Source organism: Mustelus asterias, chromosome 3 (assembly GCF_964213995.1).
Source record: "Mustelus asterias chromosome 3, sMusAst1.hap1.1, whole genome shotgun sequence".
In the NCBI taxonomy this organism is placed as follows: domain Eukaryota; kingdom Metazoa; phylum Chordata; class Chondrichthyes; order Carcharhiniformes; family Triakidae; genus Mustelus; species Mustelus asterias.
The window spans coordinates 46,158,355-46,184,707 of record NC_135803.1 but is presented as its reverse complement, the minus strand read 5'-3'; the positions used below and the strand labels follow the sequence as shown (position 1 = coordinate 46,184,707).

At 44.7% G+C, this 26,353-nt stretch overlaps 1 protein-coding gene across 1 annotated transcript in view; it reads left to right on the top strand.

Annotated features, from left to right (window-relative positions):
* veph1 (ventricular zone expressed PH domain-containing 1) overlaps positions 1–15,220 on the top strand; it is a 242,208-nt gene extending 226,988 nt beyond the window's left edge. The window contains exons 13-14 of the mRNA XM_078208325.1: positions 12,167–12,303; positions 14,701–15,220. Coding sequence (XP_078064451.1) covers positions 12,167–12,303; positions 14,701–14,937 — 374 coding nt within the window. The 3' untranslated portion in view covers positions 14,938–15,220. The remainder of the gene's footprint in view (positions 1–12,166; positions 12,304–14,700) is intronic.
* The last annotated feature ends 11,133 nt before the right edge of the window (positions 15,221–26,353 follow it).

Below are 26,353 nucleotides of genomic sequence, written 5' to 3'. Positions count from 1 at the left end.
TATTGCCCTTAACCTAATCTGAAATTTGTCTCTTTATTAAAGCTTTTAAATGGCTAATGGCCCCGCCAAAGCAGCAGAGAAACTTTAGGCATCATACAATATTACTCCACGATGCCCATTTAAGGGTGGCGTGGTGGCACAGTGGTTAGCACTGCTGCCTCACAGTGCCAAGGACCTGGGTTCAATTCCGGCCTTGGGTGACTGTCCATGTGGAGTTTGCATGTTCTCCCTGTGTCTGTGTGGGTTTCCTCTCACAGTCCAAAGATGTGCAGATTAGGTGCATTGGCCATGCTAAATTGCCCCGTAGTGTCACAGGATGTCTGGGTTAGATGGGATTAGCCATGTTAAATGTGTGGGGTTATAGGGATAGGGCAGGGAAGAGGGCCTGGGTAAGATACTCTGTCAGAGAATCAGTGCAGACTTGATGGGCCAAATGGCCTCTTCTGCACTGTAGGGAACTCTATGATTCTAAGATGCAATTTCAATACTTTTGCTTGAAGTGTTTTAATGGAATCTTTGATTACAGTTTGCAATAATTTGCACAGTAAAAATTATTTGGGGGTACACTATTGCATATGGTTGCACAGCACCATTTAAAATACTGTTTTAGTATTGTTAGTCACACAATCATTCTGTTTTCTAAAGACGTGTATAAAGATTTGCTGCTGCAGTGCTAGTATGACGATGCTGGACATGAAAATTAAGAGTTTTGAGTCTCAGGAGTGAATGAGAAATTAATTCTTGTTGATTGCTACATAGGCTGCTGTTTTAGCTCTGTGTTTGGGGAGGTGAGGGGTGGTGGTTGCGTGGGGAAGGAGGAATATAATGCAGGTTTATCTGCCAGGAGGAAATTTCCTAAACAATAGAAGTTAACCTTCTGTCCTCTGATTGTGGAGCTGTACGAATTGTTGTCATGAAGAAACCATCCTGGATCAGGGACTACCAAATAAGATGGAAAAAGGTATTTTCGCTCTGCAATGAATCAATAATTGTAAGATTGTCACCCAAGGAATAAAGGCAGACCAAGATTTTTGTGCACAGGTTTGTTGCAACAAAAATAAGGCTGGAAGCAGAATCTATAATGGCTTTTAAAGGGCAAATGGATAAATATTTGAAAAATAAAAAAATTATAAAGGGAATGGCATTGAGTGCACATAACTTTCACGCTATTGGTATTGGCTCAATGGACTAGCGTGGCACCTTCTACACTATCGAGTTCTATGATTCTCTGAATTAAATCGACAAATTGACATTTAACTTGCCTCGGATGGAAGGGTGGAGCTGAACTTTCTTGAATGTAATGGAGGGGAAATTCACTTATGCACACAGGCTTGTGACAAATCTCCAGGGGCTGAAGAATCAATGTCATGCATAGATGTGTGATACAAATGGATTTCTCCCCCAAAGAGTTTAATAAGAAACATTTGGGTGTGGTGCAGAAATATTTTTGCTCTGCTCTCAAAGTTTCAAATCCTGAATGCCTATTTCCGTGAGGGTGATCACTGAGGTTTCTAAGACTCCGAGCTGGTAATTATTTTCAGCCATGAAATTCCCTTTTGATTAAGGATTTTATTGTGGTAAATTAGATATGTCAGCATCTTTTGTCATCTGGAATAGAATTATGCCAATTTTTATAACGTTGCTGGAACCAGAAAATTATTTCCTTCTAACATTAGTACGACGTCAGTTTTAGTTGATCTTTGCTGGGAGGATTTGTGGTATTGGGCGGCACAGTGGCACAGTGGTTAGCACTGCTGCCTCACAGTACCAGGAACACAGGTTCAATTCCAGCCTCAGGTGACTGTCTGTGTGGAGTTTGTGCATTCTCCCTGTGTTTGCGTGGGTTTCGTCTGGGTACTCCGGTTTCCTCCCACAGTCCAAAGATGTGCTGGTTAGGTGGATTGGCCATGCTAAATTTCCCCTCAGTGTCCCAGAATGTACAGGTTAGATAGATTAGCTGTGGTAAATGCATGAGGTTACGGGGATAGGGCGGGGGAGAGGGCCTGGATAAGACTCTGTCAGAGAGTCAGTGCAGACTCAGTGGGCCAAATGCCCTCCTCCTCCATTGTAGGAATTCTATGAGTTTCCATTGAAGGATAGCACTCAAAAGCTTGACTCCTGAAACCCATTAATAATGAACTCCAGTAATGTATTCCCGAATGTGATAACCCTCCAAAAGTTTATTTTGCCCTCTGCCCTATATCACCTGTATTTAATTTTGATTCATTCACCCTTTGTTCTAGACCCCTTAATATGCGAGCTTAGCCCAAAGTTGGAAAATAGTAAGTACAAAGCAGGATTACTCTGATCTGATGGTTCTTTGTTATTCTCGGTAGGTACCAGTTTCAAACCGTATCCTGCATTTAACAGCCAACCAAACAGAAATCATCAGAGGTCGAAACAATAATATTCCCCTGTGATGAATAATGTGAAGTAGTGGAAGGATTCACGGGCTGATTAAAAGTTTATAATGCTAGTGACGTGATTGTTCATTCCATGACTGTAAGCCTCTTTATACTAGCTAATGAGGTAGTTAGCCTGATCCAGCAGGAGTTTGGATGGGCCGCCAAAATCTAGTCACATCCAATGGCTGCAAGTAACCCACTGGATGTCAGTCCAAAATTCAGAGCTGGAACTCGATCCTGCCCCCGCTTGCCAGGTTTGTTTAGAGCAGGGTTTGAATGCTCACTCTGCACTTCAAGTGAGAAATGATTTCACTAAGCTAAACTCCCTTGGAGGGATACAAATCCCTGTGAATACGGCTCCCTTTCACCTGCTCTCCCTCCTGCACCCCATGCCCCTCCCTGGTGTCATTGTTACTCCTCTCACTGGAGTGGGATTGCTAGAAAGACCCCATGAAGAGAAAAGTCCGTTGCCAGAAGTTCTTAAGTGTTGAAACCATTCCACCAGCAATGGGTAATTCCAACTGACTGTCCCATCTGATCACAATTAGCATTTAGTTGAGAAGCCCTCATCTGCTTCCTGCAGAAACCTGGCAATTAAATTAAGATCCACTGTCAGATTGGAACAGGAGAACGACAGCAATAAGTTGATTTCACTCACTACATGATATTAGTCCTCCTGCTCACCTAGTTTTAGACACAAATGGGTCAGGCGAGAGACAAAAATTGGTATGAGTTTGCAGTCAGCCATTTATCTATGTCCAGTAGTGGAGAAGAACAGTCTTTATTTCACTGGTCAGTTCTAAATTTGCTCTAAATATAAATCAGTTCGGTTTCTAACTGATCATGTTATTGTCTTTGGGTTCCAAGAGGAATATTTAGGGCAACAAATGTGCCCTGGTTTTGTTGAATTATTAATATGTGGTCATGTATGCAGAATCAACCAGCACCGTTTTCTTCTTTTGTTCCCGTATTCTTTTAAAGTTCTTTAGGGTGGCACAGTGGCACGGTGGTTAGCGCTGTTGCCTCACGGCGCCAGAGACCCGGATTCAATTCTGGCCTCGGGTCACTGTCTGTGTGGAATCTGCACGTTCTCCCTGTGTCTGCGTGGATTTCCCCCGGGTGCTCCAGTTTCCTCCCACAGTCCAAAGATGTGCGGGTTGGGCTGATTGACCATGCTAAATTGACCCTAACTTCAGGGGATTAGCAGGGTAAATATGTGGAGTTGTGGGAATGGGGCCAGGGTGGGATTTTGGTCGGTGCAGACTCGATGGGCTGAATGGCCTCCTTCTGCACTGTTGGGATTCTATGATTCTAAAATGTAAAAAGTAGTCACTGCTTATTACAAACAACAAATAATAATTAAAATAAGATTTGAAAAAAACATTTAATTCAGCGCCGTCGAATACATATGGACACTAAGGTCTTTTACCTTGAATTCATGATTTTTAAAATTTGATGTGGTTTAACTTGAATTAAACCACACACAATTCTTTTTTTAATTTCAAATCAGTTTGTGTTTAATTGTTGCAGGAAACTGTATTCCTAATCTCAGATTCCTGTGGTTTCATCTCCACAACACCGCCAAATTTCTATATGAAGAAAATGTGAATGGGTTGTTTGTATGCCATCAATAACATTCATCAACAGCAGCCAAGCCCATTTCTGAGTCTGTAAATATAAACAGACACTTCAATGTTTCAAAGATAAACCACATAAAAATAATTATAACCAGTGATCTGGCATTTTCCTGCGAGAATTCATGGGCAGAATTGTCTATAACCTCTGGAGACGATGTGGGAGATTCTGAAAATGGGAAAGAAATCCCATCGGGCTGGTTCCACGACACTTTCCCGTCTCCACAACATTATGTAGGAGTCGGATTGACGGAGGGTGTGGTTATCCACCCATCAGAACCGTACTCCCACCAGAGTCGCCATGAGCGGTGGTCACTGCTGAGAATTCCAAGTAGTCCCACTGATCCCCCTTGAGTTGGAATGACAGTACCCATCCAATGGCAGGCTAGTTATCAGAGCGCTATTCACTGTGGAAAGTGCTGCTCCACAACCGCAACCACAGAAGTGCCCACTACTACTGTTGAAGGGGTGGCTTTCCATCTCATGTCCTCTTGTTTATCTCTTCTGTGGCCAATGTTGTAGATAAATAATACCTCTGAGACTAGTCGTGAGTCAAAGTACAGTGGTTTAGTTTCACAAGCTTGTGGAAGAAGTCCGATTCCTAACACGGTCTCCAGACTCCTCACCGAATACAGGTTAAGAACAAATATTTACACATATATTTTCCCCTCTGGTCACGTCCGCATTTTCTCACGATTATTGCTGCCTCAGCGATTCCATCCTTTGTGTAGTCCGTGTAATCGTGGCCATCTTGAGGCTGTCTGTTTTGTCGCCTCTATGTGGACACCTGTGGTTTGTTTATCCAGCATACAAGATTATAAGTTTGTAAAAACAAGTTAACTGAAATACAGGGGCCTATATAACAATTTATATCGGTACGGATGAATAGTATATAATGAATATATATGAATCTATTATTATACGATCACAGAAGGCATACATGTCAGCTCCACCGTGTTAAAAGGACTCAAAATGGATTCTAGCTGGGTTAGCCACATTCCTGAACACAATTAGCTGGGAAAATCATGAGCTTGTATACAGCAGCAAGGACAGCTGCTTCTCTTATCTGTTCTCGGATACACGAAAACAAGTTCTACAGACACGACAACAAGTTCTACAATGCCTGTTACAAATCTCTAAGTATTACAAAGTTCATTAACCCATTCCCGTCTTCAGCCAATAACCAGCGATGCAGGCTACACATCACCACTGGTGGTGGGGCCACTGATTTCTGATATTGGGCAGCTTCCAATTGATCCTACACTGATGGCTCAGCCACCATCCTTAATTGGATAAAGTTCCTGCCTCCAAAGTCACCGTCTGGAACCCAGCACTACGATTTGTCAGTACCTGATAAGAATTTCATCATGATGGTAGGATCAGGATCTGGGAACAAAAGCCCTGTCCCATTTTTCTTTAGAAGAAACATTGAAGGCAGAATTTAACAGGTGGTGGGGTTTCCTGTACACCCCACCCCTCATGCCACCCCCCACACCTGAAGAGTTGGCGAGGAATGCATTCTTGCCGAAGCAGTTGCCCATTCGAGGAATATTAATTGACTGGAGATGGGACTTCTGCGCCTCACCCGGGAGGAAGTCCTGCCTCAGAGAGCTTGGTCTGCGGCTCAGTCATCCCAATAGCATCACCATGAGTGGTGGTCACTGCTGAGATGCCAAGTAGTCCCTCCGGTCAGTTTGGACTCAGGATGCAGGTGAGTGTGGGGTGGTGGTTGGTGGGTATCACGGCACGGACAGGGGAGGAGACTGCAGGAGGGAGAGAGACAGTGGTGGGGGCCTGGGGTGGGGAGGAAGAATCTGAGGGCAAGGTGGGACAAAGATTTTGGGGGGGATCCTGATCAGGAATGGCAGTCAGTGATGGAGGTCCTCCTTTCCCGCCCAAGCAGGATAACCTTCCCTAGTTCCTGACCACCTCCCACCATCCTTAAATTGGCCGTTAATTGACCGTAGGCCTCATCCCCCCCGCCCCTTAGTAAAATTATAGACAGGTTAGAGGCAGGCAGGATGGCAGCGGAAAGGCCACTTGGGGAATATTACAGGTTCTCCTGCCAATATACTTGGGAGTCCTAATTCAGGATTCTCTTCAGGTTAACTTGCAGGTTGAGTTGGTAGTTAGGAAGGCAAATGCAATGTTAGCATTCATTTCAAGTGGACTAGAATACAAAAGCAGGGATGTACTGCTGAGACTGTATAAGGTTCTGGTCAGACCCCATTTGGAGTATTGTGAACAATTTTGGGCCCTGTATCAAAGGAAGGATGTGCTAGGCCTTGGAGACGGTCCAGAGGAGGTTCACGAGATTGATCCCAGGAATGAAAAGCTTGACGTATGAGGAGCGTTTGAGGACTCTGGGTCGGTACTCAATGAAACTTACAGAATACTGAAAGGCTTGGACAGAGTGGATGTGGGAAAGATGTTTCCATTGATAAGAGAGACTAGGATCCGAGGGCACAGCCTCAGAATAAAGATATGACCCTTTAGAACCAAGATGAAGAGGAATTTCTTCAGTCAGAGGCTGGTGAATCTATGGAATTCATTGCCACAGAAGGCTGTGGTGGTCAGGTTATTGAGTATATTTAAGGTAGAAATTGGTTCTTGATTGGTAAGAGGATCAAAGGTCATGGGGAAAAGGCAGGTGAATGGGGTTGAAAAACTTATCAGCCATGATTGAATGGCAGAGCAGACTTGATGGCTGAATGGCCTAATTATGCTCCTATATCTTATGGTCTAAACCCACCAGCATGGGCCTCTAAAATGTTGTCCATAGTCCAAGAAATGTGACACTCGGGAAACCTCTCATAATGACAAATGGTTGTGTGTTGAACAATTAGTATTTGTCTTAGTTTGGTCACTTCCTTGCAAGCATCAGTTTTGAGTATAAAGCAATAATGGAAGAAACTGAATTTACAAAATACCAAGCGGAAAAAAATGTGAACATATGGGGGAGAAAAAGCCTTGGCAAAATATCGAGAATTGGTCTCCTGGAGTGTAGCTCAGATGAAGACATTGCTCCGTCCAATCATAATAATTCCAATCCAAGTTTAGAAAATTGCTGAATTCCATATCCATGTATTTTGCATTTATCGAAGTCTATAAAATTTCTTAACATTTCATGTCAAGTTGATAACACAAATATTGGTTTTGACTGTAACATGGTGCTTAAGTCAACTTTTTTCTTGAAGTACACAATATTGTTTATTGAAATATTTTACAATGTTATCCAGGATGCTTAAAGATTTTCAGAACAAGCCAGTTTTTTTCCCCTCAATTACAAATTGCAAATTGTGCTTGACTTACGCTGTGTTCTATAAAATGTAAATTTATCCTCTGCTTTGTACAATCTGTCTACAAATTGTAACAAATATGATCAGTCAATCTGAAGTCGTCCAGTTTTTAAAAAATTTATTTATTACTGTCACAAGTAGGCTTACATTAACACGGCAATGAAGTTACCGTGACAATCCCCTAGTCGCCACACTCCGGCGCCTATTAGGGTACACTGAGGGAGAATTTAGCATGACTAATGCACGTCTTTCGGACTGTGGGAGGAAACCGGAGCACCTGGAGGAAACACATGCAGACACGGGGAGATGTACAAACTCCACACAGTGACCCAAGCCGGGTATCGAACCCGGGTCCCTGGCGCTGTGAGGTAGCAGTGCTAACCATTGTGCCACCATGCTGCCCACAGTTTCTTTGACCAATTGTACTCAGATTGCCATGCTACCACTCTTTCCAGATCTTTTGAGAAAAGGTTTCAAAACTAACTGTAATGGAATGTGTTATGTACTATATTACTCAGTCATATAACATGCTGTGGCTCAATGTTCAGCTATGCAGCTTAAGAAATGACCAGGCTTAAGCCAAAGATATAAAAAAACTAGGATGTAATATATCAAATTGGCCTGAGATTACTTATGCAACTAATAGATCCTTGATGTAGGCCAAAGAGACAAATGGTAATTCATGGTTTGTTTTATTTCATATCCTTCTAAAGCAAACAGTAAATTTTACAGCTGCTCCACAGATGAAAAATTCTGTGGCGTTTGCATTTGTTCTAGCTTATTAAACATATTCCAAATTGTTAAGAATGTTTCTGAAAATCTGAATCTCCCTGTTGTATTATATTATTGTGGAATCCGTGACCGATTGAAATGTTAACTTTGAGTTTCCTTGAGGTTAAATGAATCTCAAAGGTCATAAGGGGAATTAATTACAATTTTCATATGACAATTGAAATAAAGCTTCAATACATGAACTCCATATTCTAATATACTGCAACAGATATAAAGGCATGTTTGCAGTATGGCACATTTGACCCAGATTTTGCAGTGGAAATAAAGGTTATCCATGCTCACTGCTAATTACGAGTTATGATGTGGAGATGCCGGCGTTGGACTGGGGTGAACACAGTAAGAAGTCTCACAACACCAGGTTAAAGTCCAACAGGTTTATTTGGTAGCAAATACCATAAGCTTTCGGAGCGCTGCTCCTTTGTCAGATGGAGTGGAGATGTGCTCTCAAACAGTGCACAGAGACACAAAATCAAGTTACAGAATACTGATTAGAATGCGAATCCCTACAGCCAGCCAGGTCTTAAAGGTACAGACAATGTGGGTGGAGGGAGCATTAAACACAGGTCAAAGAGATGTGTATTGTCTCCAGACAGAACAGCTAGTGAGATTCTGCAAGTCCAGGAGGCAAGCTGTGGGGGTTACTGATAATGTGACATAAATCCAACATCCCGGTTTAGGCCGTCCTCATGTGTGCGAAACTTGGCTATCAGTTTCTGCTCAGCGACTCTGCGCTGTCGTGTGTCGTGAAGGCTGCCTTGGAGAACGCTTACCTGAAGACCCAAGGCTGAATGCCCATGACTGCTGAAGTGCTCCCCCACAGGAAGAGAACAGCCTTGCCTGGTGATTGTTGAGCGGTGTTCATTCATCTGTGGTCGTAGCGTCTGCACGGTTTCCCCAATGTACCATGCCTCGGGACATCCTTTCCTGCAGCGTATCAGGTAGACAATGTTGGCTGAGTCGCAGACTCGCAGAATCTCACTAGCTGTTCTGTCTGGAGACAATACACATCTCTTTAACCTGTGTTTAATGCTCCCTCCACCCACATTGTCTGTACCTTTAAGACCTGGCTGGCTGTAGGGATTCGCATTCTAATCAGTATTCTGTAACTTGATTTTGTGTCTCTGTGCACTGTTTGAGAGCACATTTCCACTCCATCTGACGAAGGAGCAGCGCTCCGAAAGCTTATGGTATTTGCTACCAAATAAACCTGTTGGACTTTAACCTGGTGTTGTGAGACTAATTACGAGTTAGCCAGATGGTAACTTTCTATGAATGCACTTGCACAATTAAATTCAGAAATCAGAAATCTCAACAGAAAACATAAATTGAGAATCCCTACAGTGCACAAGGAGACCATTTGGCCCATTGTGCCTGCAACGACAACAAACAACCCAGGCCCTATCCCGATAACCCCACATATTTATCCTGCTAATCTCCTTGACAGTAAGGGGCAATTTAGCATGGCCAATCCACCTAACCTGCACATCTTTGGACTGTGGGAGGAAACCACAGCACCCGGAGGAAACCCACGCAGACACGAGGAGAATGTACAAACTCCACATAGACAGTCACCAGAGGCTGGAATTGAACCCTGTCGCTGTGAGGCTAACTACTGTGCCATCGTGTTGCCCTGTGTTGTCTGAGTTGCCCACTTCCTTTAAGAGTGTGCTACAACAGTATCTCACAAATAGACTTTACACAGAAAGGCATGAAGTTGTAGTTTGGAATAGATACCCACTAATCATGTCATAAAAGGTTAGAACTTACCCATTAAAGCATTAGTAAACTTTCAATCGAGTGTTATGTCCTAATTAGGACTCAACAGCATCCCTGGCACAGAAAATCACCTTTTATACACGTGGACTCCCATTCTTTCAGATCATAATTATTGTTGAAGATTTTTAAAATATTAACAACTTAAATTTAAAAATTTTCTCTTTTATCTCTCTCTTTTTCTCTTAATCCCAAATTGGGCAAGGAAGCATCTTATTAATTACCATATACCTTCCCCTTCAGTTGATGAATCAGTACACCTCCATGTTGAACACCACTTGGAGGAAGCACTGAAGGTGGCAAGGGGACAGAATGTGCTCTGGGTGGGGGACTTCAATGTCCACCAAGAGTGGCTTTCTAGCACCACCACAGACCGAGTTGGTCAGGTCCTACAGGACATATCTGCTAGACTGGGACTGCAGCAGGTGGTGAAAGAACCAACAAAAGGGAAAAACATACCGGATCTCATTCTCACCAACCTGCCTACCACAGATGCATCTGTCCATAACCATACTGGTAGGAGTGACTACTGCACAGTACTTGTGAAGACAAAGTCGCTTCTTCACATTGAGGATACTCGCCAATGTGTTGTGTGGTACAACCACTGTGCTACAGATCTGTCGAACAGATCTAGCAACTCAAGACTGGGTATCCGTGAAATGCTGTGGGCCATCAGCAGCAGCAGAACTTTCCACAACATATCCCTCACTCTTTACACGGCATATCCCTCACTCTGCCCTTACCATCTATCCAAGGGATCAATCCTGGTTCAATGGGGAGTGCAGGAGGGCATGCGAGCAGCCACTCCAGGCATATATAAAAATGAAGTTTCAACCTGGTGAAGCTACAACACAGGACTACTTATGTGCCAAACAGCATAAGCAGCAAGTAATAGATAGAGCCAACCAATTCCACAGCCAACGGAGCAGATCTAAGCTCTGCAGTTCTGCCACATCCAGCTGCGAATGGTGGTGGACAATTAAACAGTTCTCTGGGGGAGAAGGCTCCACAAATATCCCCATCCTCAATCATGAAGGAGTCCAACACATCAATGCAAAAAATAAGGATGAAGCATTCGCAACAATCTTCAGCCAGAATTGTTTAGTGGATGATTCATCTCGGCCTCCTCCAGAGGTCCCCAGCATCACAGATGTCAGTCTTCAGCCAACTCAATTCACTCCAAGAAATTTGACACTATCCAGAACAAAACAGCCCACTTGATTGGCATCCCTTCCACAAACATTCACTCCCTCAGCTACCAACGAACAATGGCAATAGTGTGTACCATCTATAAGATGCACTGCAGGAACTCACTACACAGATAAATAGTCTTCAGCCTGGCCAAGAAGGTGTGTCATAGTTTGCCTAGCTTACAAAGGGCCCATAAGCCTGTAGTCTATAGACATGTGTTATGGTTCAGGTTAGAAACTCCAAAGTGTTTTATGAAGCTTGCCTGAATCATAAGTTTTGCATCTTGAATTTGGCTAGGATAAGCATGAAATGCTTCACTTCAGGTGTGATTCAAAAGACCCACTAGGGAGCTTTTATCAAACAAAGTTTATTTAAGAATATAGTTAACATGTATAGTAAGAAAATTAGCAAGAACTTTTATCAATTACAAACAAGAAACAAAACAACCACTCTAATGTATAACCCTTCATGAATATCGCTAATGTGTTCCAATTAAAACCAAAACCTCCCATAGACTAAAGAGCCTTTTCACAGGTTTAACACAGCACAGACTAATGCTCACTAATGGAAATTTGAGTCCGTTGGTTGAAGTCTGCAGTTCTCTGGATTCACTCCAAACGGTTTGAAGACAAGACAGCTTCCCAAAGCACCAGAGACTCTGGTCCAGCTCCCAACAACAGCAAACTTTTACCCTTCAGGAAACCAACAGAATTTTCAAAACAACAGGGAGAGAGGGAAAACACTTCTTTTTAGCTTGCTGTCCCTTCTAAAACTCAACTCAAAACCTGCAGCTCCAAACTGAAACTCAAAATAAAATCCCTGTCACCTGACCTGCCCACAGTTTTTTTCTCCTCACAACAATGACACCACCTAAGGCTGTGAGTCTGAATTTTAAAAAACTCTTAAAGGTAAACTAACATCACACATGTATAATTGTAATGATTGGCTGGTGTTGCATATTCTTTGCTAACTGCAAAATCCAGTCCAATTGTGATAGGAATTAGCATTCTAACAATTTTTGTTTTTTAGTACACTGATAATTGACCATTCAAGTTTAATATCCTTTTAACAGTTGTAAATCAAGATGGTCAACCACTCATCGAAGGCAAGCTCAAAGAAAAACAAGTGAAATGGAAGTTTATAAAGAGATGGAAGACCCGTTATTTCACACTGGCTGGGAATCAGCTTCTATTTCGCAAAGGAAAATCAGTAGGTATATGTTTAAGATTCACCAGAGTAAATCAATGGAACCGAACACCAGAGCCACTTGTGCAGTGATTTGTATTTTGTTCACCACTCGTGAAGTCCTGAACACCAATCTCGAATCCCTACAGTACAGAAGGAGACCATTGGGCCCATCGAGTCTGTACCAACCACAATCCCACCCAGGCCCTATTTTCTTAATCCCACACACTTACCCTGCTAATCCTCCTGATACTAGAGTCAATTTAGCATGGCCAATCAACCGAACCCACACATCTTTGGACTGTGGGAGGAACACAGGGAGGAAATTAAAACAGAAAATGCTGGAACTGCTCAGCAAGTCAGTCATCATCCATGGAGAGAGAATCCCAAGTTATCATTTCAGATCACTGATCAAAAGAATTCAGAAAGAAGATATAAAAAATAAATTGGCGTGCGTATAGAATTAAGTGAATATCGTCCAAAAAAGTAAAAGTATTCGCAAATAATATTTGAAGAAATAAAGTGTACAGTTACAATAAAAGAAATCAAGAAACAAATAAAAGGACTAAATTGAAAAAGAAAAGAGAAAGCTTATAACAATCCAAAATATAGTTTAAGGCAGCAATGCTGGAGTCAATTAGGAAGAGGTGAACAAACAAATATGTTTTGCCTGATCTTCATTTTTATTTCAGCTAGAATGTTTGATAAATCCACTTAATTTAAATAAGAAGTTAAAAGGAACAAAATTGTAAATTTGCATGTTACCCATGCAATCAGCATGGGAAACTTTATTAAAATTTAAAGTTTTAAAGTTTAGTTATCATTGTCACAAGTAGGTTTACATTAACACTCCAATGAAGTTACTGTGAAAATCCCCTAGTCGCCACACTCCGATGCCTGTTCAGGTACACTGAGGGAGAATTTAGCGTGGCCAATGCCACCTAACCAGCACACCTTTCAGACTGTGGGAGGAAACTGGAGCACCCGGTGGAAACCCACTTAGTCAAGGGGAGAACATGCAGACTCCGCACAGACAGTGTCGAGAATCGAACCCAGGCTCCTGGCATTAGCATCCTTCAAAATAATGGAAACAAAATAATATAGTTTGAGCAATGAATTACTGAATATGAAAACATAGAAGTTGTCAAGACTGAGATTATTTGTAATGGGGGACAATTGCTGCTTTTATTTATTCTTTCATGCAATATGAATGTCATTGGCATGCTAGGCCAGCATTTGTTGCCTTTCCCTAATTGATCTTGAGAAGGTGGTGGTGAGCCATCTTCTTGAACCACAGCAGTCCATCTGGCATATTACACCCAGTGCTGTTAGGAAGGGAGCTCCAGGATCTTACCCAACAACAGTGAAGGAACAGCGGTATAGTTCCAAGTCAGGATAATGTGTGGCTTGCAGGTGATGGTGTTTCCATGTGTCTGCTGCCCTTGTCCTTCTAGGTGTTATGGGTGGTGGGTTTGGAAGGTGCTGTTGAAGGAGCCCTGACGATTTGTTACAGTGCATCTTGTAGGTGGTACACACTGATTACACTATGTGCTGGTGAATATTTAAGGTGGGGGGTGGTATACCAATCAAGCAGACTGCTTTGTCCAGGATGATGTCAAGGTTTTGGATTGTTGTTGGAGCTGCAAGAGAGAGTGTTCCAGCACACAGACTTGTGCCTTGTAATTACTGGACAGGCTTTGGGGAATCAGGAGTTGTATTAATTGCTGTAGGAGCGTAAACTGCTCTTGTATCTTCAGTATTTATAAGGTAGGTCCAGCTCAGATTCGGATCAATAGGTACCCCCAAGGATTTTTGTGCTGGGGGATTCAGTAATGGTTATATCATTGAACATCAAAAGAAGGTCATTAGATTCACTCTTGCTGGAGATTGTCATTGCCTGGCACCTATATGGCATGAATTTTATTTGTCACCTATCAGCCTAAACTTGAAAGCTGTCCAGGTGGTGTTGCATATAGACATGGACTGCTTAAGTATCTGAGGAGTTTCGAATGATGCTGAACATTGTGCAATCATCAGTGAACATCCCCACTTCTGACCTTATGGTGGAAGGAAGGTCATTGATGAAACAGCTGAAGATGGTTGGACCTAGGGCAGTGCCCTGAGAAACTCCTGCAGCGAAGCCCTGAGGTTGAGATGATTGGCCTTCAACAACCACAGACATTTTCTTTTTATGCTAGATGTGACTCCAACTTGTGGAGAGTACCCCTCCCCCCCCCCCCCCCCCCCACCTCCACCTCCTCCACCGATTCAGACTGACTTTAATTTTACTAGAGGTCCTTGATACCACAATCAGTCAAATGCTGCCTTGATGTCACGGGGAATAATTATATAACTTTCAATGAAACAGACTGGAAATTTCCAAATCCTATGTGTCACTTTGTTCACGTCTTCACCTTACAGAAAGATGATCCAGATGATTGTCCAATTGAACTGAGCAAGGTACAAAGTGTAAAGGTCATCGCTAAAAAGCGGAGAGACCGTGGCCTTCCTCGAGCCTTTGAAATCTTCACAGACAACAAAACATATGTCTTCAAAGCGAAGGATGAAAAGAATGCAGAGGAGTGGTTACAGTGCATCAATGTCGCAGTGGCTCAAGCGAAAGAAAGAGAAAGCAGAGAGGCAACAACATACCTATGAATAAACTTGAGATAAATTGGACAGATGGATAGGTTGGCAACAAAGTAACTGTCAAGGTGAATCACTACATAGGTTTTGCTTATGTATTTCAATGTAGAGCATCGAAGTCTTGAGGTGAGAGGTAGCATTAACAAATGTGGGAGAAAACTGGGACTGTATCCTGCATACGTATCACAAACAATATTTAATAATATAAATCAGTGACAGAGTGACAGCATCACCCATTGAACTGTCAAAGAAATGCATTACAAATGTTTAGAAAAATGAAAATCTGAAAAATTTAATAATGACTAAGTAAATGGCAAAGCGGTGGTTACAGTGCATGACTTTAAAATGACATTTCTTTTGCAATTTTTGAACTCAGAATTCTAGAAAATAAGTTAAGGCGCAGTTCATGCACAACACTATCTTATTGTAAATGGTGTACTCATCAAACATCTTACTCATTTTTACTCCAAAAAGAAAATTATTCTAAAATAGCAAATGTCCCTCTCTAAATTGCATTAGCAATGGGCTTTTGATATCTAAGCAGCACTTATGAGGGTCAACATGTGACTCAAAATAAGCATGTTATTAAATTGCTTGCAGTTTGTGAGTGTGCTCTAATGCTTGAAGTTTTTGAATTTGTTCATTATTGCACAGTCAAGGTGGCTTCTATAACCCATTGACAAACAAAAACTTCATTCCCTCTGGCTGAGTAACAGTGGTACCCCCACCACTGGTGCTGGTCAGAAGGAATAGAAAGATCCCATGTTATCTCCAAGACTGTAATGGGGTCATTTCAAGTGCCTTCACTATCTCTGGGATGAAGTCAGGAAATAACTTGGCCACACTTCTTCAATAATCTCTCTGGTGGAGGGGGATTGGGTGAGGACAGCATCAGGTTGTACTCCAGTTATGCTGGTCCCATGACCATAAAGATCACTGATGCTCACACTCTGAATGAAGAGTAAGCAATCCTCAGGCGATTGAGGCAAAAGAAGGGAATAATTGTTGAAGAAAAAAAGATAGGGAATGGAGGACAGCAAGTACAGCCAGTATTTATTTCACCCTTGGTTTAATTTTATTTTAATCACAAGAAACCTTTCCTCTGTCCTACACAGAGTCATTTTTGCTGGTATTTTACGACCTCGCTTGGGTGAGGCTCATAAAATCCCGCCCGAGGCCAATGGAGAATTCCGTTCTGCGAGCCTCGCCCACCCCGATTCCGGCCATTGAATCATGTCAAAGTAACATTCTCACAGGTTTAGCTAATCCAGAATAACCTGTCACTATGTGGATTAATATGTACAATAATTTTTGTATGGTAGATTACAGATCTAGTTTGTTTTGGTTCTGCCTGTGAATACATTTGGTAGATTCCCAAAGCGGCACACAATTCCTTTTACATACCTAGCATCGATGGATTATTTTATAGAACATAGGCTAGTACTTTTATTTAAACTCCATTCATCAACTGTGAACAGGTTCCTCTCAAAATGGTTTTGAGGCAACTTGAAGAAATCTTTGGTTAACAAAAGCTGTGAAATAGCATGTAGAGTATCCATTGTAAACTTCCATTAAATAATTAGAGATTGTTGAGATAAACCTTCCAGATAAAATGAAATACTAAGGAATTGTAAGTTGAATGAATGTTTTATGTATTTTATTTGCTGATTTTATACAATTTCGTTGTAGAAATTTATCATTAGCTGAAAATTCCTCTTTGTTTTACAAATATTTCCAGCCTTGTGTCTGCTAATTATTTCTATTTTTGTAGCACTTAATACTCAAGTATTCCTCATGTTCACTTTTGTTATTTCCATCTCTATTGCAATATATTTACAACGTTCACAAATGTTGGTCCTTAGAAATCAAAGGAAATCTAGTGCATTTCAAAGTTATGGATCAGGAATTTCCTCAGAGCTGCTCCTGATCCACCACAGTGAGTTTACCAGATGTACAGTGAACACCCCGGCTGGGATTTTCCAGTTCCAGCAACGGGCCTTTTGTCTGGTCCACCAAACTTTCTGTCCCACTTGCAAGAACTGTGTCCAACTGCATTTCCACAATGCTTTCTGAGTTATCAGGGTGGTGCTGGGGCAGCTCCAAGGAAATTCTCGGCCTGTACCACCTCAGTTTATTTGATGACCTCAGATTCAAGAGATTGTGGATGGAAGAATCACCGAAAATGTAAGCGCATGTTCCAGGCTGACACTTTTGGTAGTGAAATGTCTTATTCCATCCAGATTAGATATTAAATAAAGGTCTGCTGCTCAGGTGGCTGTGAAACAGCACTATTTGAAGAAGACACTGTTCTGAAATATGATACTATTATTTACATAAAGGGGAAGGTGTCCAAGTAAATCTCATCATTTGTCCATTTATTTATTGTTAGTTGATTTTTGACTGGATGCAAAGTTAGCCACCAGGTGTGCCTATAATAGTAATGAGTGCACTTCAAATATAATATTCTGGTTAGAAAGTACTTTGGGGCATCTTGTGATTGCGATGAAGCACTCGATAGGTTATCAGTAACAAAGCAGTTCTCACAAATAGTGTTCCCTCCTTTGAACTCGATGAATTTGAAATAGACCTCTCCTCAATGACTCGAACGTTTTCCTAAGTAAAGAAGAGATAAGGATTGTTATATACAGTGTTCACATGTTTTTCCTTTTGTACATATTACAATTCTATTTCAGTCAAGAAGGTTGGATGTAGATTTCATGGTTGCAGTAAATGCTAGTCGGTGATCTGCTAAAAGGAGATTTCCTCTTTCCCTTTTCTGACAGTTCATAGAATCCCTACAAGGCAGAAGGAGGCCATTTGGCCCATTGAGCCTGCATCGACAACAATCCCACCCAGGTCCTATCCCTGTAACCCGCGTATTTACCCCGCTAGTTCCCCTGACACTAAGGGACAATTAACATGGCCAATCCACCTAACCTGCGCATTTTTGAACTGTGGGAGGAAACCGGAGCACCTGAAGGAAACCCACAGACATGGAGAGAATGTACAAACTCCACACAGACAGTGACCCGAGGCTGGAATTGAACCCAGGTCTCTGGCGCTGTGAGGCAGCAGTGCTATCCATTGTGCCATGATGCCACTTAATTGTCCAGTAATCTTTTATGTAGAAGCTTAGCTCAGAGCAAAGGAAAATCCTTCAGGATGGACAAGAGTTCAACAACCAAAATTAGGAGATAAACGTGTGTTTTGATGTCTGCTATGATATTTTGCAGTATATAACACTGATGCCTCGCAGGAACACTGTATCCTCCCCAGGCGTTGACAATCTTTCTTTAAAAAGATATTTCAGCTCAAACTGTGCAAAGCTGAAAATTACCTAATAGGCTATTGGGATATCATGAGTGCCTTTACAATTGTCATATTATTATAATAAAATATACAGCCAGAAAATACTGAATTAAAAAAATTGTAAAGTTATGAAAAGATTGCTTTACCTCTCCCAAGTCTTTCTTCCACTTACTCTTTATTTCATCCAAGTTTATTTTTTATCTAAAATTTGCATTTTACTCAAGTTTCCAGTGGTTCAGTAGATAAATTGTGTAGTACAAACCCGTACAAACTTGGAAAATCCTAAATTCCATCCCAAATCTGTCTGAGTAACCTGAACCTAGCACTTGCAGGGTGGTAAAAATTCAACTCGAGGTCCCCCATGCAGCCTTTGAGGACAATGAGCAAGGACACGACCAGACTTGGTGATAATACTTACTGTGTTCAGTTCTGGTCGCCTCATTACAGGAAGGATGTGGAAAAGATTGAAAGGGTGCAGAGGAGATTTACAAGGATGCCTGGATTAAGTGGCATGTCTTATGAGGATAGGCTGAGGGAGCTTGGTCTTTTCTCCTTGGAGAGACGTAGGATGAGAGGAGACCTAATAGAGGTATATAAGATGTTGAGAGGCATAGGTCGGGTGGACTCTCAGAGGCTTTTTCCCAGGGTGGAAATGGCTGCTACAAGAGGACACAGGTTTAAGGTGCTGGGGGGTAGGTACAGGGGAAATGTTAGGGGGAAGTTTTTCACACACAGGGTGGTGGGCGAGTGGAATCGGCTGCCGTCAGTGGTGGTGGAGGCAAACTTTTAAGAGACTCCTGGATGAGTACATGGGACTTAATAGGATGGAGGATTATAGGTGGGCCTAAAAGGTAGGGATATGTTCGGCACAACTTGTGGGGCCAAAGGGCCTGTTTTGTGCTGTAGTTTTTCTATGTTTCTATAATACCCCATGTGATCCAATATCCTGTTGATGCTGTTTCCCCAGACTCTTGCATGAAAAATGGATAATTGTCTGAGATATGGCACTTATGCAACTATAGATGATGGTCCTCCCTTTTCTCTGCCAAAACTTCCCACTTGTCTAGGCTAATCCGAGAAAGCAAACATAATCATTTTTCTACTATAAAGTGTCTCCTTAAATACCTCTTTTCATTATCCTACATCTGTATATAGATGTTATAAATTAATCCATAGCCAAGATAGCAACTATCCATTCATCACCCATTCTAATCTCTCTTCCTTTAGATTGATGCCTGTTTTTCGTTAGGGCCCTATGAAGTGTTTCTGATTTAAAAGGCGTTTTATAAATGTGACTTGTTAAGACAGGAATTTACTCAAACATTGTGTTCTTTGCCTCCAACCATGAAGGAAACATCAAAGGAAGCGCAAATATAAAATTGATGTTTAAAACTGTGTCTGAATTGAACTGAAATGGGGGGGGTGGAACCTGCTTCATGTGCTTTGGTTGATGTAAAACAAATCAAGTAAATGTAGATTATTGTTTTATTTATATATAAATGCCTATTTTTCTAAACAGTCACTTATCCAACATTGTAGCTGGCATTGCCGGCTTGATCTCATTGAAACCATTCCTATGGTTGAATAAAGTAGTTATTTTAACCACGCCTGGGTAACATCTGTCTGTGTGTGTGTGCGTGTGAGAGAGATGCGCCTGCATACTGAAGAAATGTAAATAGAATTACTGCAGAAACATACCACGTAAGATTTGCGTGGAATTAGTTAGTTAACATAGAAACATAGAAGATAGGAGCAGGAGGAGGCCATTTGACCCTTTGAGCTTGCTCCACCATGCAAAGAACAAAGAACAAAGAACAGTACAGCACAGGAAACAGGCCCTTCGGCCCTCCAAGCCTGTGCCGCTCCTTGGTTCAACTAGACCAATCGTTTGTATCCCTCCATTCCCAGGCTGCTCATGTGACTATCCAGGTAAGTCTTAAACGATGTCAGCGTGCCTGCCTCCACCACCCTACTTGGCAGCGCATTCCAGGCCCCCACCAGCCTCTGTGTAAAAAACATCCCTCTGATATCTGAGTTATACTTCGCCCCTCTCAGCTTGAGCCCGTGACCCCTCGTGATCGTCACCTCCGACCTGGGAAAAAGCTTCCCACTGTTCACCCTATCTATACCCTTCATAATCTTGTATACCTCTATTAGATCTCCCCTCATTCTCCATCTTTCCAAGGAGAACAACCCCAGTCTACCCAATCTCTCCTCATAGCTAAGACCCTCCATACCAGGCAACATCCTGGTAAACCTTCTCTGCACTCTCTCCAATGCCTCCACGTCCTTCTGGTAGTGCGGCGACCAGAACTGGACGCAGTACTCCAAATGTGGCCTAACCAGCGTTCTATACAGCTGCATCATCAGACTCCAGCTTTTATACTCTATACCCCGTCCTATAAAGGCAAGCATACCATATGCCTTCTTCACCACCTTCTCCACCTGTGTTGCCACCTTCAAGGATTTGTGGACTTGCACACCTAGGTCCCTCTGTGTTTCTATACTCCTGATGACTCTGCCATTTATTGTATAACTCCTCCCTACATTATTTCTTCCAAAATGCATCACTTCGCATTTATCCGGCTTAAACTCCATCTGCCACCTCTCCGCCCAATTTTCCAGCCTATCTATATCCTGCTGTATTGCCCGACAATGCTCTTCGCTATCCGCAATTCCAGCCATCTTCGTGTCATCCGCAAACTTGCTGATTACACCAGTTACACCTTCTTCCAAATCATTTATATATATCACAAAAAGCAGAGGTCCCAGTACAGAGCCCTGCGGAACACCACTGGTCACAAACCTCCAGCCGGAAAAAGACCCTTCGACCACTACCCTCTGTCTCCTATGGCCAAGCCAGTTCTCCACCCATCTAGCCACTTCTCCTTGTATCCCATGAGCCTTAACCTTCTTAACCAACCTGCCATGTGGGACTTTGTCAAATGCCTGACTGAAATCCATATAGACGACATCCACGGCCCTTCCTTTATCAACCTGATGCACTATCAATAAGGCGAAAGACTACCGATATGCCAATATAAGTGTAGGCTTTTATTCACAACAGAATCAGGAGCAGATCCCAACAATTAACCGACCTGGACTGAACAAGGGGGAGGAGACAGCCACCTTTATACTAGGTGCTGAGGGGAGGAACCAAACTGGAAGGGGATGTGTCCAGGTATGACAAACACACACAACGGTGGTCCATATAGGACAAAGGCACAACTGAGGTCCACCACATTCACCCCTTCCTTTTAAAAAAACAACACGGGGGTGAAGCGGAAACAATATCACAAGTCCAGACGAACCGGTGGCTTGATCCGTCGTCGCGATCGTCGTAGTGCAGGTCGCAGAGTCGTCCGAGCAGGGAGCGATGTCGGCCCAGGCTCCGTACAGTGAGCGTCGAGAGAAGGCGCTGGGTGGTGTGAAGCGGACCGATCCGTCGTCCCGTCCAGTCGTCGGGTACTGCGTGGCGACGGCTCCGGCGACTCAAGCGAGCTGTACATAGGGGCGAGAGGAATGGGCTGTGGCCCTGGTGGCGTGTGGGGAACGGTGGGAACCGGAGCTGGGGGGTGGGGGGCTGCAACAGGCTCTGGGCACACTACATTGGGGACAGGGACTGAGGGAGGAAGAGGCGTAGCAGTCTCCGAATGGACGACACCAGGGACCGTGGGGCGGAAGGACGTGGTGACCTCCGGGGCACCCGCGGGTGCCAAGTCACGGACAGAAACCGTGTCCTCCCGCCCATCAGGGTACGCTACATAAGCATATTGGGGATTAGCATGGAGCAGTTGGACCTTCTCGACCAAGGGATCTGCCTTATGGGTCCGGACATGCTTCCGAAGCAGGACGGGTCCCGGGGACATCAGCCAATCCGGGAGCGAAGTACCCGAGGAGGACTTCCTGGGAAATGAAAACATCCGCTCGTGAGGGGTCGTATTGGTCGCTGTGCACAAGAGTGACCTAATGGAATGTAATGCGTCCGGAAGGACGTCTTGCCAACGGCTGACTGGAAGGCCCCTAGACCGTAACGCTAATAGAACGGCCTTCCAGACGGTTGCGTTCTCCCGCTCTACTTGACCATTGCCCCTGGGGTTATAGCTAGTGGTACGGCTGGAGGCAACGCCTTTGGCGAGCAGGTACTGCCTCAGCTCATCACTCATGAAAGAGGACCCACGGTCGCTATGAATATAGGCTGGGAAGCCGAACAGGGTGAAGAGCTTGTTCAGGGTCCGAATCACTGTAGCCGTGGTCATGTCCGAGCAGGGGAAGGCAAAAGGGAAACGTGAGTATTCGTCAATGATATTCAGGAAATAAACATTGCGGTTAGAGGAGGGGAGGGGGCCTTTAAAATCAACGCTAAGGCGCTCGAACGCGCGAGTGGCCTTTACAAGGTGCGCCCTACCTGGCCGGTAGAACTGCGGTTTGCACTCAGCGCAGACCCTGCATTGCCTGGTAATCGTCCGGACTTCCTCAAGGGAGAAGGGCAGGTTACGGGACTTGACAAAATGGAAAAATCTGGTGACACCCGGGTGACAGAGGTCGTTATGGAGGGACTGTAGCTGGTCTAGTTGGGCACTGGCACATGATCCACGGGACAGGGCGTCTGGGGGCTCATTGAGCTTCCCAGGCCGGTACATGATGTCATATCTGTAGGTGGAGAGCTCAATCCTCCACCGCAAGATCTTGTCATTCTTAATCTTGCCCTTTTGCCTGGTGTTAAACAGGAAGGCAACTGACCGCTGGTCCGTAATTAAGGTGAATCGTTGGCCCGCGAGATAATGGCGCCAGTGCCGGACGGCTTCCACGATGGCCTGGGCCTCCTTCTCGACCGAGGAGTGTCGAATCTCAGGGCCTTGTAAGGTCCGGGAAAAGAAGGCCACCGGACGGCCCCTCTGGTTAAGGGTGGCAGCTAGGGCAAAGTCAGACGCATCACTTTCCACTTGGAATGGGATGGATTCGTCCACAGCGTGCATCGCGGCCTTCGCGATGTCCGCTTTGATGTCATCGAAGGCCCGACAGGCCTCCTCCGCCAGGGGAAAAGAGGTCGATTTTAGGAGCGGACGGGCTTTATCTGCATAACGGGGAACCCACTGGGCATAATAGGAGAAGAAGCCCAGGCATCTCCTCAGTGCTTTGAGGGTAGTAGGGAGGGGAAGCTGCATAAGGGGACGCATACGGGCTGGGTCGGGGCCAAGGACACCATTTTCTATCACGTACCCAAGGATGGTGAGGCGGCGTGTCCGGAAAACACACTTCGCCTCATTGTATGTGAGGTTCAGGAGAGTGGCCGTACGAAGGAATTTTTGTAGGTTGGCATCATGGTCCTGCAGGTCATGGCCGCAGATGGTGACGTTATCCAGATACGGGAAAGTGGCCCGTAGTCCGTGCTGGTCCACCATTTGATCCATGGCCCGTTGGAAGACTGAGACCCCATTGGTGACACCAAAGGGGACTCGGAGGAACTGGTAGAGGCGGCCATCCGCCTCAAAGGCAGTGTATGGGCGATCCTCCGAGCGGATAGGGAGCTGGTGGTAAGCCGATTTCAAATCGATCGTTGAAAAAACCCTATAGTGCGCGATGTGGTTGACTATGTCCGCGATACGGGGAAGAGGATATGCATCTAGTTGGGTATACCTGTTTATGGTCTGGCTGTAGTCAATCACCATGCGGTGTTTCTCCCCCGATTTAACTACGACCACTTGCGCCCTCCAGGGGCTGGTGCTGGCCTGGATAATCCCTTCCTGGAGCAAACGTTGTACCTCGGACCGAATGAAGGCCCGGTCATCCGCACTATAGCGCCTACTCTTGGTGGCTATAGGCCTACAATCCGGGGTGAGGTTATCAAATAACGGGGGGGGGGTGATCTTGAGGGTCGAGAGACTGCAGGTGGTGCGCGAGGGGCGCTGCCGTGACGGCGCCTTGCAGACGGAGAGCGGGGGATAAGGGCCATCGTACTGCAGGATGACGCTTCTATGATGGGTGAGGAAATCTAACCCCAGCAGTACAGCTGCGCAGAGTCGCGGCAGCACGAGGAGCCGAAAACGCTCGTAGACTGTGCCCTGTACCGTCAGCGTCACCAAGCAGCACCCGAGGACCTCCACTGAGTGAGAATTCGAGGCCATGGAGATGGTCTGGCTCCAGGGTCGCACGGGAAGGGCATATTGACGCACTGTGCGAGGGTGTATAAAACTTTCCGTGCTCCCACAGTCAAACAGGCAGTTTTCTGCATAACCATTTACCTTGATCTCCATTATGGACTTGGAGAGTTGATGTGGCTGCGACTGGTCCAGGCAAATCGATGCCACTGTTGAATTAAAGAAGAATCCATCTTCGTCGCCGTCTGATGACGTCACGGATGAAGCTTCCTGCTCAGCTTGCCTTGATGCCAGTCTCAAAGATGGCGACTCCCGCACTTCCGGTGACCGCATCAAAGATGGCGATTCCCGCACTTCCGGTGACCGCATCCAAGATGGCGATTCGCGCGCAGCCGCCGCCTGCATCAAAGATGGCCGCGCCCTCGGAGCACACATGGCTCCACGAGTCTTCAGAAGCGGCTTTGCTCTGCAGACTTTGACAAAGTGGCCTAGCTTACCGCATCCGGAGCAAATCGCGTCCTTTGCCGGGCAGTGACGCCGAGGGTGCTTAGGGAGGCCACAAAAGTAACATTTGGGCCCTGCTGGAGCAGCCGTCGCAGTGGAGCCGTCGGTGGAACGGGATCCAAGGTAAGACCCGAGATTATGGGAGGCTGCTTCTAACGTTTCAGCCATCGTGGCCGTTTTCCGGAGGTCTAGGTCATCTTGTTCCAGCAGACGCTGCTGGATGTATGTAGACTCAATGCCCGCAACGTAGGCGTCGCGGATCAGATCCTCCGTGTTCTGAGCTGCTGAAACAGCCTTACAGTCGCATGCTCGGGCGAGGACTCGCAGGGCGCGCAGAAATTGGGCGCACGATTCTCCTGGCTGCTGTTTGCGGGTAGTTAGGAGGTGTCTGGCGTAAACCACGTTAGGGCTCTTTCGGAACTGCCCTTTTAGGAGTTCGATAGCGTCCGCGTAAGTAGCAGCGTCCCGGAAGATTCCATAGACAGTTTCGCTTACCCGGGCGCGGAGCACGTGGAGTTTAGCAGCGTCGGTGTCGATGGCCGTAGCGGTGTCGACGAATGCTTCGAAGCAGTCCAACCAATGATCAAATTTATCAGAGGCTCCAACCTCTTGAGGGTCTAAAGCTAACTTGTCGGGTTTTAGAAACTGCTCCATACTAGTAACTGTTGTGAATAAAATTGATGCACTATCAATAAGGCGAAAGACTACCGATATGCCAATATAAGTGTAGGCTTTTATTCACAACAGAATCAGGAGCAGATCCCAACAATTAACCGACCTGGACTGAACAAGGGGGAGGAGACAGCCACCTTTATACTAGGTGCTGAGGGGAGGAACCAAACTGGAAGGGGATGTGTCCAGGTATGACAAACACACACAACGGTGGTCCATATAGGACAAAGGCACAACTGAGGTCCACCACACAACCGTTTTTGTCACTTCCTCAAAAAACTCCACCAAATTTGTAAGGCACGACCTCCCTCTTACAAAACCATGCTGTCTGTCACTAATGAGATTGTTTCGTTCTAAATGCACATACATCCTGTCTCTAAGAATCCTCTCCAACAACTTCCCTACCACGGACGTCAAGCTCACCAGCCTATAATTTCCTGGGTTATCCCTGCTACCCTTCTTAAACAACGGGACCACATTCGCGATCCTCCAATTCTCAGGGACCTCACCCGTATGCAAAGAAGCGACAAAGATTTCTGTCAGAGGCCCAGCAATTTCACCTCTCGTCTCCCTGAGCAGTCGAGGATAGATGCCATCAGGCCCTGGGGCTTTGTCAGTTTTAATGTTCCCTAAAAAACCTAACACTTCCTCTCTTGTAATGGAGATTTTCTCTAACGGGTCAACACCTCCCTCCGAGACACTCCCGGTTAACACGCCCCTCTCCTTCGTGAATACCGATGCAAAGTATTCATTTAGGATCTCCCCTATTCCCTTGGGTTCTAAGCATAATTCCCCTCCTTTGTCCCTGAGAGGTCCGATTTTCTCCCTGACAACATTCATCA